Here is an 18,997-nt window from a genome sequence, read left to right as displayed (position 1 = left end):
AGAATCCCAACAGCTCACAGAAACCCAAACACTCTGTTTAGATGCTACAAAGCTGGGAAGAGCGACATGAAATGACATTGAGAACCATGCTTCTTTTTCCTCCTGTGCGGTGGTGAGCAGAGAAGCTGCAGGAAGGGAAGGAGGCATGATAACAGCAGCTACCTTTGGGGGAGGATCTACTGCATGCCGGGAACTTTATAAACATTATCTTCAATCCTCAGAACCTGAATAAGTAAATGAATATTGTTACCTCCATTTTACAGAAGAGGAAACAAGTGCAAGCAGATAAATAATTTACCCAAATATATGCAGCTACTAAGAGGTGGAACTAGACTATGCTCACACCATTCCAACTGCTAACCGCAGGCTCTTTCCAAGACACTAAGCTGCCTCTTTGGGTAGCTTAGGGGCCCATGTGTAAGGTGATCAGTGCCCAGAGCTGAACAGCGAGCAAGAGCATCAGGCATTGAGGAGGAAGAGGTAATGGCCAGGGAAATGTAAAAGAGCAAGCAAGATTAGGGCTATGCTGTGCAAGTCCAGTACCGGCCACTGGAGGAACACAATCACCAATGGCTTTGCTTGCCTCTGTTTAAGAGGCAGCAGAACATCCACGTGTAGAGGGTGAAAAATAATTTTCAGCCGGAAGCCTGCTGTGTCTGGCTTGGCTTTGCCAATGGGATCTGATTAATATTCTTGAGTTTTCATTAGCATTTGAAGGAAATACCCAAATGACACAAAGCCAATTCTAGTAGCTGAGATTTAATGTTTGAATTCATTTTCTCTAATGAAGTTACCCTGGTTAGGCACCTCCATTTCAAAAACTATTTTGGGTTTCAACAAGCCAACCATTTATACAAACACCTTCACGTTACCTTCCACCAAACCGGGCCAGAGGCTGTGCCTCCTTGTAGAGGGAATTTACATCATTTGCTGTGGGGGGTGGGGAACTGGGAGTACTTTTCCCAGCCTTGACTGGACCCAAGCCAAGGTTGTAAGTGCAAGTCCCATAATATGATCTCCCTGTAACTGCCCCTTAGGCTGACACAATCCCGCCCCGCCCCAGAGAGCAGCATTTTATTGCATCCTTTGTTGTAGGTTTTCCATTTTAGGGAGAATTGATAGTGATACTAAGTATAAACACATTCTCTGCCAGTCAAATTCTGTGGCTAGGTTTTTAAAAAGGAGCTGGGAAGTCTTGTGGCCAGCAATAATATTTATATTGAAACTCAGCTCTTGCTTCACAGGGTGAGGGCAATGATGGTCAAGAAAGGAATTTCTTGCCCCATAGACAGTTCTCACATGACTCAAGAAGGCCAGGGAGTGTTTTGAGCTTGGAGTAAATCCTGCAGTAGTTTCTTAGTTGCATAAGATTAGGATCAAACCTTTAAAAAGTCTTTTTATGCCAAGACAATACGTTAATATTCAAATTTTTCCAAACTCTATTTTTTGCTCGTAAAGAAAAAAAAATTACTTAACTGATATCTCACCTCTCTCCCCTGCCCTTGACTCTACTACAGGCTTAGAAGCATTTTTGTCCAGGTCCTGACTCACTAACTCTACAAAAGAGTTGAATTTCTCATTACACTGAAAACAAACCAAGTCTGAAATGTCTCCTTTAGCAAGATATTTTAAAATCATTATTTTACCAGTTAAATGTCATAAAAGGGCAGTTCAATTATAGTGCTCCATTAGGAGATAAAAATCAATGCTTAAACCACAGTGGCCTTCTTGATTATAGTAAATAAAATCTAAAAATATTAAACAAGTAATTACCCACAGGGAAGTGAATCTTATGGGTTTTTCACCCCTTCCTTAATACTTTATAAACAAGAGATTCAGGAGTATTAGAATACTACAACGTGAGAGAACCAGCTATTAGTTCAAAGCAGGAGGAGAAAAGGAATCAATGTTTATTCTCTTGTTTCTGTGCACCTACCCTAATATACACGTGGTTATGGGAATGACTTCCTCCTTTCCAATAGTTTCTAGTTCAAAACTGAGATCAACTTTAGGTCTATGGGGCAATAACCTGTAAGGAGTTTTCACAGTGCTAGCAATGTTGAGACCTAACATTGGGGATTTAAAAATGGCATGAAGTCTCACAAGTCCCAAACCACAGAACTTTTTAAAATTTGGCTATTATTTTAAAGAACACAAGAAAATATTCTAGGACAGGATGAAAGGAGAAGGAATTCAGTGTTTTAGAAAATACATCACTCCCAACACCCTCATGTAGCGCCTTAAGACATTTGGGGAAGAAATAAGTGGAAAGGAATATCTGTTGGCCAAGATTTCTTGGGATATACAGTTTAGCAGACCACTTTTCAGAACAAGTTTATCTGTGCATTTTAGCAGTCTATTTCTCTGAAGTTTCTCCCAGGAGTGCTCAAGCCTACCTAGCTTCTAGAAATCTTTGCTTTGAGCGAAAAAGAAGAACATTTAGAGTCTAAGAGTAAAATTCAACAGCATACAACATACTATGTAATGTAATCGTGTGTGTGTATATCATCCTCTTATTTTGTTTTCAGAAAGAACATTATTCTGGGATGTAAAAACAACCTTGAAAAATACAGAGATAAGAGACTTCTCTGTCTTCCATAGGAGTGTCATGTTTCCATGGTGACAAAACCAGCTCTTGATACCTGATTAACGAAGGACTGTGATCCGTGGGCTTCCTGCTTCCTCCTTCCTCATTCCATGTAACAGGGAGACAGGCAGAAGGAAAGGGGAAAACCAACGGCATCCTCGATAGTTGGGGAGAAAATTGCCAGGAGATTCAGGTTCTGGTTTCAAGATTTTGTTATGATATGTCAGTGCCAAGTATTCACAGAAATGGCATATCTTTTCTAATGTTCATTATTTTGCAAAAGTGCATTCTGCTTTTAAAAAACTTTAATTTTATAAAACATGAAAGATTTAATAAACATGGGAAAGCACCCCCCATTACACAAGCAGTTTCCATTGTCATCTAGATAAACTGGAGTGTGTGAAACCGTACCTGACCTTCTTGGGTTTCACTCTTCTTAGTTATACCTACTCAAAATTCCTGGGTCTGCTCCCACCTTTGAATTCCCCACAACTACACACCAGTCATCTCAATGCCCAAAAAATCTCAAACAGGTTCTCCTACAATGTCAAACAAACTACTCCTAAAGGCAAGAGTATAAAGAGCCAAGCACACATTTGTAATAATAAGCATAGAATCTTAGTCGGAAACTTCAAGTTCCTTTATAAAGATAAAGTTTGTCAAACATCTACAGATTCCATCATCATGGCATCCTCAAAGCAAAGTTGTACAGTTGGACATGAAAATTAGGCTATGCCTAAAGTAATTTTTAAACTCAAAAATCTAGTAAAATTAAATTCCCTACATAGTACTACTAAAAGAGGGAACACGTATTTTATTAAACAAAACAAAAATGGATTATCATTTTCAGGTCAAAACTGAATATTTTCTTTAACAATAAAACTTATATTATGCATAAGAACATTTCAGTGAAATATAAAACAAACATTTTTCTCCCCTTATTTTCAATAGTCTTTTCTTATACCCATAGAGAGGGGGAGATGAAAAACAAAGAAAGATCTGCTAGTCTGTATCTAAAGATCTAGAAAGAAAAATTTACCTATTAGCTATTATTTCACTCAAGGATTATGAAACGCAAAACAAATACATCAATTTATTCATTAGTAGTCAAGTGAGGAGGTCAACACCTCTCTTAAACTAAGATGTCTTAGTTTGGATGGTGAATAATGAAAGAAGCTCTCTAAAATGTCAACTCTAGAAAGATACCACCTAGAAATAAGTGACAGGAATTCACAGTGATACTAAAAATAAGAATCAAGTTGCAATATCTGTGCTCAGCGACACTGGAGTATCAATACCCCTCCCCAATCTTATTACTTTATCAAGTCTACACGGATCTTCTTTATAGTGTGCTTTTTTTCATAAACTGTGGAATACTTTTTCAGGAAACGAAGAGTCTAGGTCACCTAGGCCATTTGTTCTTGTAGCTCTCTCGTAGGGGGAGATCTAAGAATGCAGGGAGGTAAGTGAAAGTGTGTGGCTGGCATTTTTGCTGCTCGTTTTTCTATCTGCAAAAGCTTTTAGCACATTCATCAGAAGGCATACAATGCAACCTCTTTTGATATTAGGTCTCTGGGCATAGCTTTCAAGGTCATTCTTTGTTCCATTCTTCCTGTATTGCCAAACTGCGCCCAACAGGTGGTCTAGAGTGTGAATTTCAAACATGTGCTATTAATATGCCCAAAACTGTTGCTGCAAAGGGGAAAAAAAAACCACATTAATTGAATCCTGTCCTGTTCTTACTCATAATGTGACAAATATATTTTTCTATGTATATGAAATGATTTGTAAAACCATGTGAAATCTCTAGGTGAATAAATCTACAGGTTTTAAAATATGTATTACTGATTGTTAGTAAAAGTAATTACTTTCTTACAATTCTACAATAGAAACTACAGACAGTATGTATAGGTCAACAATAAAAAAAATAACGTTGCAATCTTTCTTCATTTACCCTGGTTTTCCTGTTGATATACTGATGATCATTAGTAACAGTATTACATCTGTAGATACTTCATATTTTAAAATTTCTTTGTAATTCTCTTTAGAATATTTTTCTCAAACTTTTTTGGGAAGGTCACTATTAGTCCCATTTTATAGATTTCATATGGAAATAATAATAGTACCTACCTCAAAGGATTGTTTCAGAGATTCATTAGATCATCCACATTAAGCACAAAGTATTTGACACATAACTTAGTGAGTGCTCAAAACGTGTTAGCTATTAACAATATGCAACAGTATTAGCAACTATATTAAGGTTATCAGAAGTCCATTTTAAGCAGGCCAGTCTGGTTTGGGTCTTCTACAACTGGACAGTTTTTCCAAAAACTGAGGATACCACTGTTTATATATGCTGATCCATCTGTCTAGAATGCTCTTTCCTTCCTCACTCCCAATTTGTAACCACTCTACTGGGCTAAATCTTACTCTTCAAATCTGGGCTCACACAGTACTTCTTCCAGGGGTAAGCAGTCCCTAACCTCTCCCAAATCTAGATTATATTGTATACACTAGGGCACTCCTCCTACGTGCCCCAACACGTATCACAATTGCCTGCTTCTAAGTCTGCTTTTCTCTGTGACACTAAAGCTTCACAAGGGCAGGTCTATCTTTACCCACTTCACTCTTAGTTAGCACAACACTAGAACATAGTGGGTGCTCAGTAAACATGTCATATGAGGACACCTGGGATCTGAAATCAGCCTGGTTGGTGTTGGAAGAACAGGTTTTCATATAACGTGAGCAACTACTGCCAGCCTAAGAGGTAAAGCAGCAGCCAGTTATGGGCGGTTGAGGGTGAGGCTGCTAAAATGGAATGTGGCATCTCAGAAGCAGAGAGGAAGAAGGGAGGGGCTCTAGAGGAAACCAGGTTCCATCTGGTCGCTTAAGGTCACACCAGCAGAGCCACATCCAGATTCACTGATTCTGGATATCTAGATACCAGTCCTGCAGCTTGGGCAGCGAGAGCCTGGGTTAACTGCACCTGGTCCCAGTCTAAGAGATCTCTGACCAGACTATTAACAACAACATGCAAGTCAGGGGCCCTGCTGGCTGGAATGAGTGTCCAATCTGATCCAGGACCCCAGAAGACTTACCAGACAGTTGGGATGTGTTGTGCAGCTCTGGCCCAACATAGAATTGCAGTGCTGAGGAAGAAACGTTGAGACTTTGGGCACAGCTGACGGAAAATGAACTGAAATGTTCTGATTTGTTACAGCAGCTGCGTCATAGGAAGGGATGACTTTAGAATAGTATCTGACAGCATGGAAGGAATTGAGAGAGAGAGCTGTGCTGGGAATTCGAGCTTTATACATATCACCCACAGCATTCTCTGAAGTGGAGCTGGACTGACCTTTAACAAGGAGAAACCAAATATCCATCAGTATACACAAATCTTCACTCTGAACTACTGTATTTGAAATAAATCGTCCTCTATTTCATGTCCTCATGTTACAAACTTATACTACTGCTACACTCAAATGCCGATGGAAAAACGAAGTGTACTTTTTAGTAGTGACATTCAGTGCAACACACACACTATAAATTAGTGTTCATGTGTCATTAAAAGACAGAGATTTTAGTGGAGCATCAGATCTCTGTGCCTTTGGGTGAGTGTGTGAATGAGTGTGTGAATGAGTGTGTGTGTGTGTGTGTGTGTGTGTGTGTGGCTTTCATCATCATCAAAACTGTGACCATCCCTATGAAGCAAGAAAGAATGTTGCAAAGAAGAACTCCATTCAGCCATGAATAAAGTTTGGTTGATTTTCTATCAATGAAGTGGGTCATATCATTATATATCTATATTCTGTACAATAACTAGAGGGCAGAAAAATTTTTTAAAAATATATAATGAATGTTAATGTAATCGCAACACTGTGAATACCTATTTATTTTCTTCTGGACTTTAATAATAAAGAAAGTAAAATAATGTAATTTCACATCTGCTTTAAACACAAATTTATCTGGAATATTTGTGAAAAATCTTTTCAACAAATACATACAGAGATTTATGGAAAAGGACAAGTAAAGGCAACCTAACGAAGTCCAAATACTGAAAGAATCAGCCCTTCTGCGTTACAGGCCAGACTCTGGCACAGAAACCTGGTGACCTCAGGTGGTCATTCAACTTCTCCAGCCTTCGATTGACGGGCCTGGGTGGTGAAAGTGAAATTCTAAAGACTTAACTGTTGTCATCTGTTCCAATCCTCTTTCAAAAGCAATTTGGCAAGATACAATACAAGCTATACATGTGCTCATGTTCTCGAACTCATTCATCACAGACTTCCAGGTATCCAGCTCAAGGAAAAGTCCAAAATATAGAAAAATCTATATATGGGGAAATATTTCCTATCATATTATATATAAAATCACTCTCCTCACAAAACTGGAAACACTAAATCTAGCAGCTGGAGGATGGCTAAGAAAATTATTCTATAAATCATTTGATAAACTACTAAAACCACTAAAATGGTGATGAGGGCTGCATAATAAAAAAAGTATATATGACACGATGTTAAGTAAAAAAAGTATATATGACACGATGTTAAGTAAAAAAAGCAGGAGACAAAATTGTATGCCCAATATGATTACCACTGTAGAAAAATATACATGGAAAAAAACTTGTAGGAAATACATAAAAAAAGAACACAGTTATTATCTTAGCTGGGTTAGTAAAGGACTAATATTGTTTTTTAGATGGAAAATGTATATAAATAAAATTAAACTTCGGGTTTTGACTCAATGACTTTCAAGGTCTCCTCCAGTATGAACATGCCCTACGTCTGTCTTCCCAAGTGTTTGCTTTAGGTGATGCGATACTATGAGATGCTGGGCACAGAAAGGCCTGAGCTCATGACCATGGAAAGAGTGTTTCAGAGTTTCTGCAGGATATAAACAGAGTGCAGAAGTAAGTAATGTATGTACAAGAAGTAACATTGACAGGCATATGCCTGTGGCCTGACCTCTATCTGATTTAATCTGGGCTGATTTAATCATTCAGTGTGACATTCAGCCCCAACTACTTTAAGTAGATTAACCATGGCTCATGGCTACTTCTTTTCTATTCTCTTCCCCTTTCCTCTAAGTCAGGAGAAAAGTTTAAATTGACTAATAAAACACTCTGGGGCTAATTTGGTTATATGAACAAGGAGGGGTATATTCTATTTTTGGCCCCTTTCTCTTTGACTTTAGACACCATCCCCAGTAATCTCATCTGTCCCCGTGGCTTCCACTATATCCCCATAATATGCACGGTACCTCTATGACAGCACTCAAAATACTATAGGAATCATATTTTGCTTTTGTGATCCTCTCTGCTACAAATTTGTGAGCTCCGTAAGAACAAGAACTGCAACTTGTTCGCCCTTGTGTCCCCATCTTTGAGGCAGGGACGTTTAAGCTGAGAACTAAGGATGAACTGAGAGTTAACTACGTAGAGTGTGGGCAAGGACATTCCCAGCATTGGGGAGGTGCTGAAGCAAGAGAGTGGAAACCCTTCAAGGAAGTCAGCAGAAGGGTGACCTCAGACTCAGGCACTGAGGAGACGGGTCAGGTGTCCTGTCATCCAGCATCTAATATGCAGGTTAGGAGCTCAATATTCTACTGGTCTCTCAATGAAGAGTAACCTTTGGGAATACTGAAAGTCATAAACTAGTAGCTGTGTTCTTTTACTCTGGCTCTGCTTTTTCCCATTTTCTTATTTCTACAAGTACATGGGCATGCCTTGACTTTATAACACACATAACAAAAATGCCTCACAGTGCGTAAATATTTGTTTCACAATGAATATTCATATAATAAATGTCTCTTGAGCATCTACTGCATGCTGGTCATTGCTCTAGGTACTAAAAATACAGCAATGAACAAAACAGGCAAAGTAAATTCACAGTCTTCATAGAGTTGATATTCTAGTGGGAGAAGACAGGCAATAAAAAAATATGCAAGTAAAGAATATTAGAAGGTGATAAGTGCTGTGAAGAAAAATACAGCAGAGGAAGTGGATAAGGAGTCCCATGCATTATGTGATGCTGGGAAGGAGTGTGTAGTTTTAATCGGATGGTTGAGAAACACTCACTGAGAAGGTGACATTTAAGCAAAGATATGAAGGAGGTAAATAAGTTAATATGTTAAATGAGTACATAGTTAGTACTCAATCAGTATGAATACTGCCCTTCCCTTTAGATTCTATTCATATAATAAAGTCACTAGTGTGCTTATCATCTATCAGTAAGATGAGCTTTCTACTGGAAGCCACATGCAAAAGAATGAAACTGGACCACTGTCTTACACCACACACATAAATCAACTCAAAATGTATTAAAGACTTGAAGGTAAGACCTGAAACCATAAAACTCCTAGAAGAAAACAAGGTATAAGCTCCTTGACATTGGTCTTGGCAATGATTTTTTGGATTTGACACTAAAAGCAAAGGTAACAAAAGCAAAAATAAACAAGTAGGACCACATCATACTAAAAAGCTTCTGTATAGCAAAGGAAATCACCAAAAAATGAAAAAGCAACCTATGGAATGAGGGGAAATATTTGCAAATCATATATCTGATAAGGGATTAATATACAAAATATACAAAGAACTCATACAACTCAAGAGCAAAAAACCAAACAATCCGATTAAAAAATGGGCAGAGGATCTGAACAGACATTCGTCCAAAGAAGACATCCAGATGGCCAACAGATACATAAAAAGATGTTCAACATCACTAATCAGGGAAACGCAAATCAAAACCACAATGAGATATCACATCACACCTGTTAGAATGGCTAGTATCAAAAAGACAAGAAATAAAGAGAGTGACATCAGCATCACAGTGGAGTGAGCTCTTCCCTTAGTCTCTCCCCACTAAGATACAATGAAAAGGACATTCATAAACCAACACAGGACATTCACACAACACAACAGACGTCTGAGAGATCCACGCAGCCATACATCTGAAGGTGGGGGTACTGAACTCCCCTGAGGAGGCAGTGGAAGGAGGTAAGCAGATCTCCTCTCCCTCCCAAATGGCAGCAATCTAGGACGCGGGACGTGGCAGGGTGGCCAGCACACAACTCTCAGAGGAGAAGGGGGGAAAGGCAGCCCTCCGTGGGAACACTTTTGTTCTTGGAGTTGCCTCCCAACCCATGGAAATGCTCCACACCGAGGTGGCTAAGCAATCGGGGGCATCTCTACCAAGCCGAACAGCCCCAGCAGGCAGACAGTGAGTACAGAGTGCAAGTGCACAGGATTGCACATGCAAAAGAAAGCGCCACTCCCCCCCCTCACCCAATGCACCAGATCAGGCACTTGGCCTGAGCAGGGGATCCTTGCCAGAGTGCCTGTGCGTATGTGTGTAAAACAGCAGCAGCCAGTGAGCAAACACAGACGGGCTCTGTCGGCACAGTTTCCAACAGACAGGCACAACTGCCAGGTGTTGTGGCGGGCTCAGAAAATACAGCTCCTGCCCCCCTCAAGTGGCAGCAGGTGCAATCTGCAACCAGATAATACCACTAAATGACGGCAATAGTCCACCCCACCAAATAATGTGAAAAAGTATATTAACAGTCCAGACCAGAAGGAAAATGACAAGTACCCAGAAATCAATCCTGAAGTCACAGAAATTTACAATCTAAATGACAGAGATTCAAAATAGTTAACATAAAGAAACTCAATGAGTTACAAGAAAACTCAGAAAGACAGTTAAATGAAATCAGGAATAAAATTAATGAACAGAGGGAATTCTTCACAAAAGAGATTGAAACTATACAAAAAAAACCAATCAGAAATGTTGGAGATGAAAAACACAATGAAAGCTACAGAAAAATCTGGAGTCTTTAAAAAACAGAGCTGATATTACGGAGGACAGAATTAGTAATTCAGAGGACAGAAATATAGAAATGCTTCAGATGGAGGAAGAGAGAGAACTAAGACTAAAAAGAAATGAAGAAATTCTTTGAGAAATATCTGACTCAATTAGGAAATGCAACATAAGGATTATAGGTATCCCAGAGAGAGAAGAGTGGGAGAAACCAGCAGAGAGCTTGTTCAAAGAAATAATAGCTGAGAAGTTCCCAAACCTGAGGAAGGAGCTGGAATTACATGTAAATGAAGCTAACAGAACTCCTAATTACATCAGTGTAAAAAGACCTTCTCCAAGGCGTATATTAGTAAAATTGGCAAAAGCTAATGACAAAGAAAAAATATTAACGGTAGCAAGGCAGAAGAAAATAGCCTACCTAGTAACCCCTATCAGTCTTTCAATGGATTATCAGCAGAAACCTTAGAAGCTAGGAGAGAGTGGAACGATATATTCAAAATTGTGAAAGACAAAAACTTTTAGCCAAGAATACTCTATCCAGCAAAACTATCCTTCAGATACAATGGAGAAATAAAAACTTTCCCAGATAAACAAAAGCTGACGGAGTCCATCGCCACAAAACCCCCCTACAAGAAATAATCAAGAAAGCCCTCATACCTGAAAAACAAAAGAAAATGTTTACAAAGCCTTGAGCAAGGAGATATACAGACAGAGAAAATCAGAAAATTGCAGTTCTCTATCAGAACAGGTTAGCAAACACTTAATTATAACAAAGATAAAGAGAAGGAAAACATCAAAAATAACTATAATCACTTCATTTTAATCACAAACTCACAACACAAAACACAATAACTTGTGACAACAATAACTTAGTTGGAGAAGAAGAAAGGGATAGAACCTGCTTAGACTAAGGAAATAAGAGGATATCAGAAAACCGACTATCTCATCTGTGAGATCTTTTATACAAACCTCATGGTAACCACTAAATGAAAAATCAGAACAGAGACACAAATGATAAATAAAGATAAAACTGAGAAAACCATCCTAGAGAATCATCAAACTGAATTGGCAGTCAAAAATACACAGGATGAGAAACAAGAGAAATACAGAACAACCAGAAAACAAGTGATAAAATGGCAGTAGTAAGCCCTCATATATCAATAATCACTCTAAATGTAAATGGACTGAATTCTCCAATCAAAAGGCACAGAGTGGCTCGATGGATTAAAAAACAAGACCCAACAATATGGTCCCTCCAGGAAACACATCTCAGCTCTCAAGACAAACATAGGCTCAGAGTGAAGGGATGGAAGACGATACTCCAAGCTAGTGGCAAACAAAAGAAAGCAGGTGTTGCCGCATACTTATATCAGACAAAGTAGACTTCAAGATAAAAAAAGACAATTAGAGAGAAAGAGGGACAGTATATAATGATAAACGGGATACTCCACCAAGAGGACATAACACTTATAAATATATATGCACCTAACATAGGAGCACCAAAGTACATAAAGCAACTATTATTAACAGACCTAAACGGAGAAATTAAGAGCAACACAATAATAGTAGGGGACCTCAACAACCTACTTATATCAACGGATAGATCATCCAGACAGAAAGTCAACAAGGAAATAGTGAAATTAAATGAAAAACTAGACCAGATGGACTTAATAGATATATATATAGAACACTCCATCCAAAAACAGCAGAATACACATTCTTCTCAAGTGCACATGGAACATTCTCAAAGATAGACCATATGTTGAAAAAGAAGGCAAGCTTCAATAAACTTAAGAAGATTGAAATCACATCAAGTAACTATTCTGACCATAATGCTATGAAACTAGAAATCAACTACAAGAAAAAAGCTGGGAAAGTCACAAATATGTGGAAACTAAACAACATGCTACTGAACAACCAATGGATCATTGAAGATATTAAAGGAAAAATCAGAATATATTTGGAGACAAATGAAAATGAAAATACACCACACCAACTCACATGGGATGCAGCAAAAGCAGTCCTAAGAAGGAAATTCATAGCAATACAGGCCCACCTTAACAAACAAGAAGAACCTCAAATAAGTAATCTTAAACTATACCTAACACAACTAGAAAAGGAAGAACAAACAAAGCCCAAAGTCAGAAGAAGGAGGGAAATAATAAAAATTAGAGGATAAATAAATGAAATAGAAACAAACAAACAAAAAAAACAGTAGAAAGGATCAATGAAACTAAGAGCTGGTTCTTTGAGAAGATAAAATTGACAAATCCTCAGCCAGACTCACTATGAAAAAAGAGAGAAGGATCAAATAAATAAAATTAGAAATGAAAGAGGAGAAATTACAACAGATACCACAGAAATACAAAGGATTATGAGAATACTATGCCAACAAATTGGATAACCTGGAAGAAGTGGATAAATTCTTAGACTCATACAACCTCCCAAAACTGAATCAAGAAGAAATAGAGAATGTGAACAGACCAATCAAAAGTAAAGAGATTGAAACAGTAATCAAAAACATTCCAAAAAATAAAAGTCTACGACCAGATGGCTTCTTTGGAGAATTCTACCAAACATTCAAAGAAGATTTAATACCTATCCTTCTCAAACTATTCCAAAAAATTGAAGAAGACAGAACACTTCCTAACACATTTTACAAGGCCAACATCACCCTGATCCCAAAGCCAGACGAGGACAACACAAAGAGGGAAAATACAGGCCAGTATTGTTGAAGAACATAGATGCAAAAGTCCTCAACAAAATATTGGCAAACCGAATACAGCAATGCATTAAAACGATCATACACCATGATCAAGTAGGATTTATACCAGGGACGTAGGATGGTTCAACATCCGCAAATCAATCAATGTGATACACCACATTAACAAAATGAAGAATAAAAATCACATGATCATCTCAATAGATGCAAAGAAAACATTTGACAAGATCTAACATCCATTTATGATAAAAACTCTCAATATAATGAGTATAGAAGGTAAGTACCTCAACATAATAAAGGCCATATATACAAACCCACAGCCAACATCATACTCAATGGGGAAAAACTGGAAGCCAGCCCTCTGAGAGCAGGAACAAGACAAGGCCCACTCTCACCACTCTTATTCAACATAGTACTGGAGGTTTGGGCCAGAGCAATTAGGCAAAAAAAGAAATAAAAAGTATTCAAATTGGTAAGGAAAAAGCGAAACTCTTGTTTGTAGATGACATGATTCTATACAGAAAACCCTAAAGAATCCATCAAAAAACTATTAGAAATAATCAACAACTACAGCAAAGTTGCAGGGTACAAAATCAACTTACAAAAATCAGTTTCATTTCTAAACTCTAATAACAAACTAACAGAAAGAGAACTCAAGAATACAATCCCATTTATAATCACAACAAAAAGAATAAAATATCTAGGAATAAATTTAACCAAAGAGGTGGAAGACCTATACAGTGAAACTGTAAGACATTATTGAAAGAAATCAATGATGACATAAAGAAATGGAAAGATACCCCATGCACATGGATTGGAAGAACAAACACAGTTAAAATGTCCATATTACCTAAACCAATCTACAGATTCAGTGTTACCCCAAACAGAGTCCCAACGACATTCTTCATGGAAATAGAACAAAGAGTCCTAAAATTCATATGGGGCAACAAAAGACTGCAAATGGCTAAAGGAATCCTGAAAGAAAAGAACAAAGCTGGAGGTATCAACATATACTACAAAGCTATAGTAACCAAAACAGCATGGTACTGGTACAAAAACAGACACACAGATCAATGGAACAGAACTGAAAGCCCAGAATTAAAACCACACATCTACAGACAGCTAATCTTCAACAAAGGAGCCAAGAACATACAATGGAGAAAGGAAGAAAGAAGTCTCTTCAATAAATAGTGCTGGGAAAACTGGACAGCCACATGCAAAAGAATGAAAGTAGACTATTATCTTTCATCATACACAAAAATTAACTCAAAATGGATTAAAGACTTGAAAGTAAGACGTGAAACCATAAAACTTCTAGAAGAAAATGTTAACAGTACACTCTTTGACATTGGTCTTATAGGCATCTTTTCTAATACCATGTCTACTCAGGCATGAGAAACAAAAGAAAAACTAAACAAATGGGACTACACCAGACTAAAGAGCTTCTGCAAGGCAAAGGAAACCACGAACAAAACGAAAAGACAACCTACCAACTGGGAGAAAATATTTGCAAGTCATATATCCAACAAGGGGTTTATCTCCAAAATATATGAAGAACTTATACAACTCAACAACAGAAAAAAACAAACAACCCAATCAAAAAATGGGCAGAGGATATGAACAGACACTTTTCCAAAGAAGACACACAGATGGCCAACAGGCACATGAAAAGATGTTCAACATCACTAATCATCAGGGAAATGCAAATCAAAACTACAAGCAGATATCACCTTACATCTGTTAGAATGGCTATAATCACCAAGACAAAAAGTAACAAATGTTGGAGAGGATGTGGAGAAAAGGGAACCCTCATCTACTGCTGGTGGGTATGCAAACTGGTGCAACCCCATGGAAAACAGTATGGAGATTTTTCAAAAAATTAAAAATAGAAATACCATACCTCCCAGCTATCCCACTACTGGATATTTATCCAAAGAGCTTGAAATAAACAATTCAAAGAGACTTATGCACCCGTATGTTCATCGCAGCATTATTCACAATAGCCAAGATGTGGAAGCAACCCAAGTGCCCATCAACTGATGAATGGATAAAGTTGTGGTATATATATATACACACAACGGAACACTACGCAGCCATAAAAAAAGACAAAAGCGTCCCATTCACAACAACATGGATGGACCTTGACGGTATGACTAAGCGAAATAAACCAGACAGAAAAGACAAACACCACATGATTTCACTCATATGTGGAAAATAAACAAACACATGGACAAAAAGAACAGATTAGTGGTTACCAGGGAGGAAGCAGGTTGGGGGGTGGGCATAAGGGGTAAAGGGGTACATATATATGCTGACTGACAAATAATAGTGTACAACTGAAATTTCACAGTTATAAACTATCATGACCTCAATAAAAAAAGAAAAAGACCAGAAGTAACAAGCGTTGGTGAGTATGTGGAGAAAAGGGAACCCTTGCGCAGTATTGGTGGGAATGTAAATTGGCACAGCTACTATGGAAAACAGTATGGAGGTTCCTAAAAAAATTAAAGGTAGAACTACCATATGATCCAGCAATTTCACTTCTGGGCATTTATCTGAAGAAAACAAAAACGCTAACTTGAAAAGATATATGCAACCCCATGTTCACCGCAGCATTATTTACGATAGCCAAGATATGGAAACAACTTTAGTGTCCATCAAGCGCTGAATGGATAAAGAAAAAGCAATGTGTATACAAACACACACATGCACACACACACAGAGGAATATTATTCAGCCATAAAAAAGAATGAAATCTTGCTATTTGTGACAACATGGATGGACCTTTAGGGCATCATGCTAAGTGAAATAAGTTAGACAGAAAAAGACAAATAGCATATGATCTCACTTATATGTTGAATGTAAAAAAAAAAAAAAGTCATAGATACAGAGCACAGATTGGTGGTTTCTAGAGGCAGGAGCTAGGGGGTGTGCTAAATGGGTGAAGGTGGTCCAAAGGTACAAACTGCTAGTTATAAAATAAATAAGTCATGGGGATGTAATGTACAGCATGGTGACTGTAGTTAATAATACTGTATTGCATATTTGAAAGTTGCTAAGAAACTAGATCTTAAAAGTTCTCATCACAAGACAAAAAATTTGTAACTTTGGTGAAAGATGTTAAGTAGACTTACAGTGGTGATCATTTCACAATGTATACAATTCACAATTTCACAATGTATACAAACAACAAATCATTATGTTGTACACCTGAAATTAATACGTTATATGTCAATTATACCTCAATAAAAAAAAGATGAGCTTTTTGGTAATGATGGTCAATTTTGAGCCCAATTTCTGGGATAACACTATTTAAACGCCCGTGGCTAGCTCGTGTACTTCAAGTAGATAATACCAGAAGGACTCGTGGTATAATCTTCCAGCTCTGCTCCTTTTCCTGGTATGGCAGGGAATGCGTAGGACCCCAGGGGGTGTGCAGGACATCCACGCAGGCCCAAGCGTACTACAACCGCACAGGGCGTCAGGCAGAGCTCACCTCTCACAGCTTCATCCAAGGAGCCCCCCGAGGCAGGAACAGAGTACACATTCAAGCACTTATTAGCCAGGAATCTGATCCCTCTCACAGGTGAATAAGTGCTTGTCAACACACTGTTTTCCCTTAAAATGACAGAAAAAAATACTTTTCACATTTCTGAAAGAAGACAATATGAACATTGCTGAGTTCAATTGCTCTTGTATCATTTAAGTTCTAAAAAACACACAAGAGCCTAAACTATGGATTATTTAAATATTTAAGGACCAATTGTTGAACAGGACTCATGATGATTCTTTAGATGCGGAAGAATGATCTGCTCTCCCTCCATAGTTTTTCTTTGTTTACATATTCTAATAATTTAAATAAGGAAGCATTCACTTGGCACATCACATTTTGTACTAGCAATTTCTTTAAGAACTCCCAACTGAAGCAGGGCTGGACTGCCCCAGGGCCTGTGACCTCCTGTGACAGAGGAATGCTCGACTCCATCGTGCCCAATCTCATTGCTACAGTCACAACTGTCATTACCAGCTAAGCCTCATTTTAAGATCTCAGAAATAACAAAAGAAGAAATAAGAGTGAGTCAAATGATGACCGGCTCACGGGCCTAAGAATATTACATATTTTATCACTGTAATTAAATGATACACATCGGAAATGGGAAAAGTTCACTCTTCTTAATAAATACCTGAGTTTTCATTATGAGTGGGTTCAATGCCTATCTACACTTCTTTTTTTTTGTGAGGAGATCAGCCCTGTGCTAACATCTGCCAATTCTCCTTTTTTTTTTTTTTGTTGCTAAGGAAGACTGGCCCTGGGCTAACATCCGTGCCCATCTTCCTCCACTTTATATGGGACGCCGCCACAGCATGGCTTGCCAAGCAGTGCATCGGTGCACGCCCGGGATCCGAACCAGCGAACCCCGGGCCGCTGCAGTGGAGCGCACGCACTGAACCGCTTGCACCACCCGGCCGGCCCCACCTATCTACACTTCTAGCATCAGCATCAGAGGAAAATAACAAGCCGACCTCAGATTCACAAGAGCCCTTTCATACCTTTGTGCCATGATCGTGCCTGGGAGGGACAGCTGGATGGGCATGTGTTTCTTACAAAACCTCCCATTACTCTGAAGTGCTTCTGTAATCTAAAAAACAGAGGTGGGGGGCGGGGGTGAGGAGGGGTGGGGTAGAGAGTGTGAGAGACCTCTATTTAGACAGATATAGATATTTTTTCATATATACAAACATACATTTCCGATTATTAAAAAATAGAAAGAAAATTGTAGCATTAAAGCATTGTCTTTGAGGACAAAGTTCAAGGGCTTGGGAGTGGAATACCTGGCCCATAATGTCTGGAGAGATTTTCTCCCGGATATACTTCACATAATCAACTGTTGCCTCAAGAATCGAAGCCGCATCATTTTTTCTCCCCTTTATATATGGCAGCAGAGTCCGCAGCTGCTCACAGCAATACTTGATTCGTTCTCTAAGCAGAGAATTGTAATAAATAAGGAATAATTAGTCTCTTTTTCTTCCTTGTACACAAGGACAAACAATCCTTCCTCCGGGGTTTGCTTATAAAGGAACGGCCCCTCTCCCCATCTAGTCTCCATTTCAAAGAAAGGCTGTGTCCCCACAAGCCAGCAGCCCCCCCAGTCCCTGGAATCACAACTTCCTGGAGCGCCCACTCACAATCCTGGCAAAGTATAATGTTTGTGCTGACGGCTGCCCCAGCTCACTTGCTCCAGGCCTGCTGCAGTGTGCAGGATGCCCAGACACTGGGGAGAATACATGCCCACCACCAGCCTACAGAAACCTACAGAGGACGCTTCCCTCAGAGGAGAGAATTGCATGCTATACATAAATCCTTTTGCGATTCACACTAGGAGCCTAGAAGGCAAAGAGTAGTCAGGATATTCGTGTCACTGAGACCTGGACCACATTTCCAACAATAGATCAACTAGCATCTTGTAATATACGCGCTTTACATGTAACTCTGTGTTCTGAGCCAGAGGAAAATCAGAAGGCTGCTTCCTTCACATGAGGTAGGTATGGACAGAACAAAAAAACCAAGATGCCAGTGAGAACATCGTCCGGGCTAGTATCAGAAAGAAACTAACCTAACTGTTTCATAGTCCTGAAGGGAAATACATAGGACATGTAAATCTAAATGGATCTAAGCCTTTGGTACCTTCATTTATGCATGTGTTCATTTCATAAACGTTATTAAATACCTGTTTTGTGCCAAATACTGCCTTGCCATATACAGGGTCAAGTGGTGGCTCTGCCAATTAACAGCTGGGACCTTCGGCAAGTTATTAAACCTCTCTGAATCTCAGAATGGCAAAAAAAAAATCAACTAAAAAATCTAGTTTGGTA

At 38.7% G+C, this 18,997-nt stretch overlaps 1 protein-coding gene across 2 annotated transcripts in view; it reads right to left on the bottom strand.

Annotated features, from left to right (window-relative positions):
- Positions 1-994: 994 nt before the first annotated feature.
- SOHLH2 (spermatogenesis and oogenesis specific basic helix-loop-helix 2) overlaps positions 995-18,997 on the bottom strand; it is a 139,731-nt gene continuing 121,728 nt past the window's right edge. For both annotated transcript variants that reach the window (XM_087436194.1, XM_014791285.2), the window contains 5 exons: positions 17,957-18,104; positions 17,675-17,763; positions 16,620-16,741; positions 5,686-5,942; positions 995-4,279 (listed from right to left, as the gene is read on the bottom strand). In XM_087436194.1, coding sequence (XP_087292320.1) covers positions 4,259-4,279; positions 5,686-5,942; positions 16,620-16,741; positions 17,675-17,763; positions 17,957-18,104 — 637 coding nt within the window. In that variant the 3' untranslated portion in view covers positions 995-4,258. The remainder of the gene's footprint in view (positions 4,280-5,685; positions 5,943-16,619; positions 16,742-17,674; positions 17,764-17,956; positions 18,105-18,997) is intronic.

This window comes from Ceratotherium simum, chromosome 10 (genome assembly GCF_057802395.1).
Source record: "Ceratotherium simum simum isolate JZ-2026a chromosome 10, ASM5780239v1, whole genome shotgun sequence".
Taxonomy (NCBI): Eukaryota; Metazoa; Chordata; class Mammalia; order Perissodactyla; family Rhinocerotidae; genus Ceratotherium; species Ceratotherium simum.
The sequence above is the reverse complement of the archived record's forward strand: the minus strand, read 5'-3'. Positions and strand labels throughout refer to the sequence as shown.